Genomic DNA, 10,214 nt, shown 5'->3' with positions numbered 1-10,214 from the left:
CTTCGGATGTTGAGGCTTCTTCTTGTTCTGATGTCAATGGCTTATGCTCCCCCTCAACCCTTGAGGTGGATATGCCTCTTCAATATCCATTTTCGGATATTGAACACCTCTTAACTTCCGAGTCATCATGCTCTAGTGTCAATGAATCTCCCTCCTTGAGCTCATCTTCACTTTGTACCGATGACAGATCTTCATGGAGCTTGTCCAACTTGCTTCATAACTCCTTGACATCTTGATATGTACCTATCTCACACAATATATCATTAGGAATCACATTAGTCAAAATATTGATTACCTTATCGTGAGCGTCAGATTTCTTGATTTGCTCCTCAGTCAATTGCTCCTTCGAAGAGATTTTCCCTTTTTATCTTTTGGAGCTTTAAATCCTTCCATTAGAGCAAACCATTAATCTATATGTCCATCATCAATAAGTTTTATATTCTTGATTTCCAATGATTAAAGCCTCCTAATCCAAATGGCGAAGGTATTCGGATGTCGAAACTGAATTCGTCTTGGGGATCCATTCCGAAATTAAGCTCTTTTAATGGTGGGTCTGGTGACTCGTTAATATTGAAGTGCTCAAGAATGTGGCTTCTTCTTTCCTCTAGCCTTGTGCTCCTTTCGGCGGTTAGTCCAATGAAGAATGACCTTGCTCTAATACCATTTGTTAGGACTCATGCGAGTCAGAGGGGGTGAATAATTTTGATCTCTTTTCATCTTGATTGTGGACTCATAGTTTGAATGCACGGCGAAAATTGAATCAAAATCGACATCACATGCACAACACCTTGGTTTTACTTATTATCCGTCTTTTAAGGTGAATAATCCAAAGGCCTACTCTTAGCGATCTCCCACCACTATGAACTTCTCCTTTACAGATACCTTCTGGAAGCGGAGAAGACTCTTACAACACATTCTTACAAAAACACAACAACAAGAACAATATACAAAGACAAAAGAAATCGAAAATAATTTTACAATGAAAGCTTGCTTTGGATCGTTTCTTATTTCTTGGAATAACCTCTTCTTGATCTAGAAATGCATCTAGCGCTTCGTCCTCAAACCTTCAAGAGCTTGACACCTTCAAATCTTCACAAAACCCCCTTTCTAGGATTACTTTCGGACTGATTTTCATTTGACAATCGATTGGTAATCATCATTAATCGATTGTCATCAAATCTGACCTTTTAAATTTGCAAAACGACTCTTTTATACTTGATCAATCAATTTCTTGCTTCCGGTTGAACTAGTCAATCGATTCGAGATTGTCCTGTTCGCTGCTATATTGCCACCAATCGATTGGTAGCCTATACTTGAACTGGCCAGTCTACCGGCGACAATTTTTTCTACCATAAATCTCGAATTTGGGGTTTAGGGTTAGCAATTGATTACTACTTTTCTACAATTAATTCTACCTCTATTTTAACCTTTTTTAAGGATAAAGTCTTGCCTTACCTATTATCCAATTGACCTCAATTTACTAGAACTCAAAATATAGTCACTCTTCTACCCGTCGAGACTTTTGGCTGTCCAATATCTGATCAACCTTAGCCTATTGGGACTTCATCATTTGCTAAACATCTAATTTACCTTAACTTGTTTGGACTTCTCGTCTCATACCTAACATCCGGTCAATTATGACATGTTAAGGCTTCTCTCATCGCTATGTGTTAGGTCAATCGTGATCACTTAGACGTTCCATCTCATGTAAGTATCCAGTCCCCATGACCCACTTGGACTTTCCGTCTCATGTCAAGTGTTGGGTCCTTCATGATCTATTGAACTTTCCGTCTCGTGCCCCATCTCATGTCAAGTGTTGAGTCCTTCATGACCCATTGAACTTTCCGTCTCGTGTCAAGTGCCTGATTTTTCATGACCCACTAGGATTTTTCATCTCATGTCAAGTGTCCGATCAACTTTAACCTACCTGACTCTTCTTCACAATCAACTTTAACCTACCTAACTCTTCTTCATAGTCAAGTAGTATCCGATCAACCTTGATCTACTTGACATCTAACTAACATATTGATCAAACATTGAAATCCAACCCGAGTCAAATTGAGCTTGGTCAACTTGGTCAATCTTGAGCTTGAGATCGATTGCACCAATAATAATGAGTAATTAAGAATAAGGATATATTGAGAGGAGGAGGAGGATGAAGAAGGAGGAGAAGAGAACAAGTATATATACAAGGGCTTTTTGGAAGCATTTGTGTTGGAGTAGCAAATAATTGTAGTTTACATAAGTAGGTTTCATAGTTTTTTATTTAAGTTCACCCTACGCGATTCTTTGACATTAGAATACTAAAACAAAACAGTTAAGACGAAGAAAATGTGAACTTAATCACAATACAAGTACGCCCACGCTTTTTTATGTTAATCGATATTCAATTGGTGAAATAGCCTCCATTTTCTTGAAAAAGTCTTCGGCATTAGTGTATTATTTAATATTATAGATCAAGATTAATTAAGCTTCACTCGCCTTTAACATAACACGAGGGAGCCTAACAAAATTACTTTTAAATGAGAATTCAAATATATATGCATAGCCAATCACCCCTAAATTGGTAGTATATCTTTTTGACATCTTCAATATTTATTTTTTCCATGTCGAACTTATTCTAACAAGGCCCATGCATACAAGTCAATGTGAATGCTATCAATGATACCTTTGTCCTATGAGCTAGTAATTGTGCTAAAATTTAGTATTTTCTACTTTTTGAAAATTACACAATGCTCATAGAAATTTAACTGTTTTGATCATGAAGAAGAAACATTCCTTAGTATCATACGTTAAGCCTTTTACACTCATGTGATCCTTCTAGCACCTACAAACTCTCAAACTACTTGACTTTCATTGCAACTTGAGCACGTTGAGTAACTTTAAAATCCACCTTCAACTATGTACTTGCATCCTTTGCTTTCAAAAGTGCCTAAAGAGATGTAATTCTTCTCTAAATATGAAATATATTGATGCAATCGACCTCAGATCAAGGTTGAATAAGTTGATCAAGTTCGATTTGACTCGAATTTGATTTCGAATATTTGATCAACATGTTAGTTAGATGTTAAGTAGATTAAAGTTGATCAGATATATTTGATAGTAAATAAGAGTCAAGTAGGTCAAGGTTAATTGAATAATGACAGTAGAAAAGTCCAATTAGATCACGGTAGATCAAACATTTGACATGAGATAAAAAGTTCAAGTGGGTCATAAAAGACTGGACACTTAGCATGAAGACAAGAAGACCAAGTGGGTCATGACTGACCAGATACTTGGTGGTTGAAAGTCCAATAGGGAGTTGATATGAGAAGGAAAGTCCAAGTAAGTTATGGAGAACTAGACAGTTAATAATGATGAAAGCCCTAGCAAGTCAAAGTTGATCAAATGTTAAACAATAAGAAAGTTCAAACAGATCAAAGTTGACAAAATGTCAAACAATCGGAAGTCTCAGCAAGTCAAGATTGACTAGATGTTGAGCAAAGGAAGTCTTGATAGATTAAGATTAACTAAATATCAGGTAAAATGCAAATTCAACTTGTTAAGGTTGAAACAGGAGTATTAGTCGATAGGTTGTATCAATCGACCGATAGACTCTAAATCCCAAAATTGAGATTTTGAGGTGTTTTTATGATTTGCTACAGTAACTATGATTTTTGCTACCGTGCCAAGGTCTATTACAAATCCTAAATTTTGAAAATTAGAGTTTGCTATAGTAACTTTGGGGGTTGCTACATCAATCGGATTTAAGGTTTAGTGTTGTAGTGCTTTTAACAATTGATTTGTAAGTCTTAGCAATCGATTAGTGGCATTGTAGTAGCTAATAGAATGTTTTCGAATTGATTGGCCAGTTCGATTGAAGGCAAACAATCGATTGATGATGGTAAGGTAAAAAAGAGTTGTTTTACAAGTTTAAATGGTTGGATTTGATGACAATCGATTGGTGAGTGTTACCAATCGATTGTCAAGCGAAAATCAACTCGAAAGCAATCCTAGAAAAGGGGATTTTGTGGAGATTTGAAGGTGTCAATTCTTAGAGATTCTGAGACGAAGTGTTGGTGTATTTCTAAATCAACTAGTGATTATTCCAAACAACAACAAGAATCCAAAGTAAGTTCACTTATGTAAACGTTTTTGTTTCGATTTCTTTTGATTTCATTTGTATCTTGGTATTTTGTCTGTGTTTGTTGTAAGAATAGCTTGTAAGAGACTTCTTTGCCTGGAAAAGTATCTGAAAAGGAGAAATTCATAGTGGAGGGAGATCACAAGGAGTAAGATCTTCGATTAGTCACAAAAAAAAAGGATATCAAGTAATATCAAGGTGTTGTGTATGTGATTTCAATTTTGATTCAAGTTTCCATTGTGCATTTAAACAATGAGAACAAGATCAAGACGAAAAACAATCAAAGTTATTCACCCGCTAACTCGTATAGATCCTAATAAAACATGTCAAACCTTTTATCAATATTCTCATCACTTCATCAAGCAAAAAAAAAAACATCAACTTTACAATATCATCATCATCATCGATCTCAATATCAGATTCTTTAAATTTAACATAACAGTATAGTTTTTTTAGTAGGATTGACTTATTTCATTCGAAATCAAAAGTTTTATGTAGGTCTTTCTAAGAAATAACTAAGTTTTATGTTGAGCAAAGGAATAGATTAATTTTATTTATTTTTTTTCTTAAGTAGAATGCATGAAAGTCAGAGTAATAACTAATTTTTGTTATTATATTTAATTAGCTTGGTTAGACGATCGAGAAATTTGAGTTGGCCAACACAGTCAAAAATATATATAATTTCTTGAGTTGAGCCACGTTTGACTTTTTTTTAAACATATTCATTTATTTTACTTACTTAATTTGTTAAATTTATTTATTATAAATTATCCATGAGTTAATTTTCCCCATCCCATCCCATTCCATTCCATCCCATGCCATGATGTGATGTGCTGTGATGTGATGACTCTGAAGTTATGAAATAAGTACACATGGTCCATCCCATGGCCACTTTGGGCCCTTGCTCACCCATGCCTCATGTCATTGTGCATCACTACTGGCTCCTTTTCTAATTCTAACATCGCCCCACTGTTGGGATGATGGAGCTTTTTTTTTTTTTTTTTTTTTTATGTATGTGTTTTCTTTCTGATCCACTTTAGGGTTTTAGGATATTAAAGTTGGATTGTTCATGAATAAATTTAATATTTAATTTAATAAAAATTTATTTATATTAATTTAATACATATAAAATTAAATAAATTTAAAAATTTTTTAAATTAAATAAATAAATAAATATATATATATATAATTTATTAATATTCATAAATAATATTCTAAAATAATATACATGAATAATATTGAATCATATTCATTAATAAAATTCATATACTAAATTAATAAAAAAGACTTAAAAATAATAATAAATTTATATATTATCAAATTTAATAATTAATTAAATAAATTTAAAATATAATAATTTTAAAATGAGTATAAATTTAAAATTCAATAGTATATCAAGTTTAAATCAAACTCAAACTTATAAAAAAAATTAAATTAAATTTGAACGTTCATTTTAACAGCATGATTCATTATAAGCTCGATTTAATTTAATTAACCTATCAAGGCGATATGATTTAAAATTATATTTTTAAACTTTTAAGATTTAGAATATTAGGGTTTAGATTTTAAATTTTTATTAATATCAATCCTTCTATTGATCCATCGTTACTGATTATTAATTTTAAAAATGATGATCATAATGAAATCACATGGGAATCATGAACAATATTTGCATATGACTAATAATCGTATGAGAGGTAGTTGTGATTTTGAAAAGCTCTACAGACTACTTTATTTGTAGGAAAGAACTTGAAGAACTCCAACTGAAGAACTTAGGAAGTTTGAAGCGCTACCATTCAATTTTGGAGCGTGTGTAATGATTTAAAGCTAGCTTGCAATCCAAAAATTCAACATTCGTATGGCAAACATATCTAAAAAAATACTTTTGATAAAAAAAATTCTATCAAAGTTTCAGTGAAGAAATAGTATGATCAATCATTCATCAGGAGCAATGGCCTCAAGCAATCATCTTTAAAAGCATTCAGCCAATCAACAAGGATTTTCTGAGATCTCCTTTAGAAAAATAATACGATATTAGCACACAGAAAATGGAAGCAACTAGTAAGGAGCCTCAGAGTAGAAAGTTAAATGGCCACCAACAAGCAGATAGATAGATAGATCATGATGAGGAAAAGAAGTGGAATGCATCAGAAAGCCTGATTCCCAGGGGAAGAAGAAATATAGCTAGCAGCTAAACATGCAGCACAGACCCCCCACCACAATTGAATCATGGCTCATGAAAAGATAGGTAATGAATGCTTGTCCCCCACACCCAACATGGCTTATTCTAAAAGCTGCAGATTACACCATGCATGCGTAGTTCTGAGATGTAAGAAATAAACATGCATGATCTGAGACACAATTGCATCACTTCGAGCATGGTTTAGGAAAGGTAATAGGTTTCACATGACCAGAGAATAAAAGGCAACAGTGGCAGCAGTACACAATCTCCAATGGAGGAATAGTAGCACATGTCCAATCATACATTGACATGAACTAGCAATCTCCTTGTCCCAATTATAAATGGATAGCTAGAATCTAAATTAGGGAAAAAAACAATGAACTTTTGAACAGCATTTTCAAACAGGAGCATATATGATATAGCAGTTCCAAACAGCAAGCCAAATGTTTACAGATGCAGTAGCAATAACACATACAAACACTGACTACACATTCACAGAAAGTTTAGGTTACTAGACAGACAATCTTAGCTAACCGAGTCTTAAATATATGTAAAGAAACAGTAAGGTCGATAATTTACTAGAAATGCAGCTGATTTACCAAGAACCTTGTTAAACCTTTCAATCTCAGTGAGGGCCTAGTGATATCGTCTGATTCACATTAGCTTTCATGAAAGAGCTGTCATTTGGCCTTAGTTATAGTTCTTGCATTTCTCCATGGCCTTGGAGCTGCAAGAAATATTTTAAAAATTGGAAGAGTATATATTTATTAAGCATGAATTAGGAAAAAGGTGAACAGGAGGTACAATATCGAACTTACAGTATAGTACATAATCATGCTTCATAACATACTCATGTGAGTGAATAAGTATAGTTGAATATAAATCATATGGTGAAATAAGTATAATCAATTAAAAGAACAAAACATGAACCTACTTATCATTGTTGAAGTTTGTTTTTTCTTTCTACAGTCTGCAGTAGCCTATTGTTCCATTTCATATGAGGGTGACAAAATTCAACTTCATGAAAACCATAGAGGTCCTTTAAGACCTATGTATGCAATCACATATAATTTTACACAATTTGATAGATAAAATTTGTTAAATCTAACTATTTATGCTCACCAAGTCCAATTGCATCTGAACCCTTCATTATCCTCAACCTTCTGCAAGAGCCAGAGAACATCCTAAAATTTCAAATCAAAGGTAACAAGAAAGTTGTCAAGAAATAAGTCAATGATGAAAGCTGGGGCAGAGAAGGGAAAAAGAAGAAAGAAAGGGGGATAATTTAGGAGCAAGCTTAGGGGGAAAATAATTCTAATCAGACATTCGTATAATTAAAATAGGAAAAGAATACAAATGAAGAAGTTCCAAACTATATGGATAAATGAAAAATAATCAACATTAAAATGTCAATCTTTATTATTTTGAAAAAATAGCTACTGAAATCACATTTAAGAAATTTGGCACTTACTCCCATGGCACATCCCCAACAAGCATCCAATCACCATCTTTGTCCTCATATGTGAGGACATATTCCGATTCACTCAAAATATCAGTCAACTTGCTCTCAGTTAATCCATCTTGTCCTGGTACTCCATGAGAATCATATTGGCCTGAAATAAACACAATTTTTTTTAAAAAAAAAAGGTAAAATCCTCCCCACAGCAACAGAATTTGGCAAGTGGAATTTTCTATTTAAGAAACTGACAAAAAATCAGACAAATTTTGCTTCAGCATGAAGAAATATGTTTTACATTTTTTCACCAAGTATAGCATTGTTGTTAATCTTTCAAATAAGTAAAATTAAAAAGGTAAAAAAAATTGCTGTGTAAATTTCCATTTGATTTGGACATTACTAATTAATTACCATGGTTAAATTTAAATACAATTTATTCAGCATCGAACAAATGGTTTATCCTCATGAACATTAAGAGAGGGTTTGAACTATCCAAAGCTCATGCTAGAGCTATTATTAACCATTTATTAGAGTTTGATCCAGATGAGGGAAGGAGAGCCCCGACCAACATGGAAAACAATGAATAATAAGGATCACTATAAATATCACTATGTCATGTGACACTAAATTCATATATGTACACATTCAGTATGTCAAATAATAAGGCAAATACAAATTTGTCATGGACTTTTAACTTCATCACTTGTTTGTAAAAGTAAAATGAAGAAAAGGAAAGATAGTCAGAGAAACAATAGATCTTTAATTGAAGTAAATGATTATTTTCAAGTTAATGACATCCATATCAAAGTGCCAACATATTAGTGCTAAAAACATGTTACGACATGAAGAAACCAATATTTAAGCAAACACAGTTCAAAGACAATAGGAAATAGATGAGTTTCTTCCAGCAAGGACTCGACTAATATGTTTATCGACATATGGAACTAGGAAATGTCCAAATTAAATTAGAATGAACAGATAACCAAAGCATTAATTTTTTTTTAGTTATATGAAGAAATTGAAGAAAAAAAAGTCAAAGCTCACCGATGGTGAAGCCACTAAACATCTGCTCAAGTGCTGATGAAAATTCCTTATAGTTGCTATACAGTTTTAGATCAACTTTCCTAAGGTATGGTGCTCCATCCATGCTAACCTTCACGTAAAGGCATCCCAAGCCTTGTTTTCCTTCAGCATCTTCTTTGTTCTTTGATGGATTTGTAGCCATACTGTTCTTTCGGTAATTACGTATTGGTGGCCAACCTACAACCTGTGCCCTGTTACAGCTTATACTAATCATTTCACATCCTCGACAAATTTATACTAAAGTGGCTAAGTGAAAAATCTTGTTCAGTGAGAGAGAGAGAGAGAGAAGCTACAAGCACAAACAGGTGATCTTTCTAAGCACAAACAGGTAGGGTAGAAAATTTCTCCAGAGTGTCTTTGTTTTTTATGTTTTTGGACAAAGAAGCCAACAAAAAAGAAGTTTGTGAACAGTTCCCTTAATCATAGGAAAGTAAGTGGTAGTAGTAATTCAACCAGGCTTTGAATTATTGAGAGGTAAACAGAAACTAAAGCAAGTAATCAAAATGTCATTACACGAAGAAATTATGAAAAGTTCAGCAAGAGCACCCAATTATTTCATAAGTGCAACAAAGTAAAATAAATAAATAAATAAATAAATCATAGCAAACATCAGACCAATGAAATATAAATAAAATAGCGAAGAACAGTCATCTAAGCGTCTAGTTAAAATATCTAAAAGAAAGTTCAAAGCATACATTTGTGAAAAACTCGTCCACAAAAGTACTATAAGATCTTCTTCTTTGGGGAAATCGAATAAATATAATATACATTTAATAGAGAAAAACAACATCATCGTTTCTCAATTTAAACTCAAAACATCTGCCTAAAAAAAGTAACGTTCTTGGCAAGAAGTGAAACCGACAAACAGGACGGAAGAAATATGATAAAAGATTAAAAAAATCTTCTCAAATTTCTTCAATAGAAAGGACCCAGTAGAAGTCCGAGACACTTACTTTGCAGCGGGGGCGACGCCACGCTCACTTCCAACGGAATTCTCAACCTGGATGGCGTCCTTCCTCTCCTGCGCCACCGCCTTCGACACCGTGTCCTTGGCCGCATTCCCCAGTCCGGGAAGCTTTCCGCCTCCGTTCTCCCCTCTGGAGGAGAAGAAGGCGCATCCTTTTTCAGCATCCACCTCAAATCCTGTCCCCCCAGCAACAAGTCCCCACTTCCCGGCTCCGTCCATGGCGTCGGAGAACCCACGCTTGGCGCCGGATGCGAAGGGCTTGGAGAAGAGGCCCGGCATGAGACCCCCTCCAAAGTCCTTCCGGTCAGGCGACTTCGGACCCGGGCGGACCCAACCTCAGCTCCGTCTCCTTCAAGTTGAGGACCCCATCCCCCGCGGCGGCTACCGCCGCGGAGGGGTGGAG

The 10,214-nt window shown here is 34.3% G+C and overlaps 2 protein-coding genes across 3 annotated transcripts in view; one reads left to right on the top strand and one right to left on the bottom strand.

The window, feature by feature from the left end:
• Positions 1-6,699: 6,699 nt before the first annotated feature.
• Positions 6,700-10,207, bottom strand: LOC141832986 (auxin-responsive protein IAA27-like). Of its 2 annotated transcripts, none has more exons than XM_074720357.1 (5): positions 9,798-10,207; positions 8,806-9,035; positions 7,777-7,918; positions 7,428-7,468; positions 6,700-7,032 (listed from the first exon to the last, which is right to left on the bottom strand). In XM_074720357.1, the coding sequence occupies exons 1-5, from the start codon at positions 10,088-10,090 to the stop codon at positions 6,986-6,988; spliced, it is 753 nt and encodes a 250-aa protein (XP_074576458.1). In that variant the 5' UTR covers positions 10,091-10,207; the 3' UTR covers positions 6,700-6,985. The 2 variants fall into 2 exon arrangements, with proteins under 2 accessions (XP_074576458.1, XP_074576457.1); XM_074720356.1 differs by having other exon boundaries at positions 7,428-7,489; positions 9,798-10,202.
• LOC141834018 (small RNA degrading nuclease 1-like) overlaps positions 10,089-10,214 on the top strand; it is an 11,908-nt gene continuing 11,782 nt past the window's right edge. Inside the window, exon 1 of the mRNA XM_074721480.1 lies at positions 10,089-10,208. Within this exon, the coding sequence (XP_074577581.1) occupies positions 10,089-10,208 (120 nt within the window). The remainder of the gene's footprint in view (positions 10,209-10,214) is intronic.

The sequence above is a fragment of the Curcuma longa genome, chromosome 8, assembly GCF_044706935.1.
Source record: "Curcuma longa cultivar G26 ecotype Majalengka, Jawa Barat chromosome 8, ITB_CL_G26_1.1, whole genome shotgun sequence".
In the NCBI taxonomy this organism is placed as follows: Eukaryota; Viridiplantae; Streptophyta; class Magnoliopsida; order Zingiberales; family Zingiberaceae; genus Curcuma; species Curcuma longa.
This window is presented reverse-complemented; position numbering and strand designations above follow the sequence as displayed.

Coding starts and splice junctions, on each gene's coding strand:
- LOC141832986 (XM_074720356.1), bottom strand. CDS start 10,090: ATGCCGGGCCTCTTCTCCAAGCCCTTCGCATCCGGCGCCAAGCGTGGG. Junction 9,036..9,797: donor GGCGTCGCCCCCGCTGCAAA/GTAAGTGTCTCG, acceptor AAGCTGTAACAG/GGCACAGGTTGTAGGTTGGC. Junction 7,919..8,805: donor GTTTAGTGGCTTCACCATCG/GTGAGCTTTGAC, acceptor TGTTTATTTCAG/GCCAATATGATTCTCATGGA.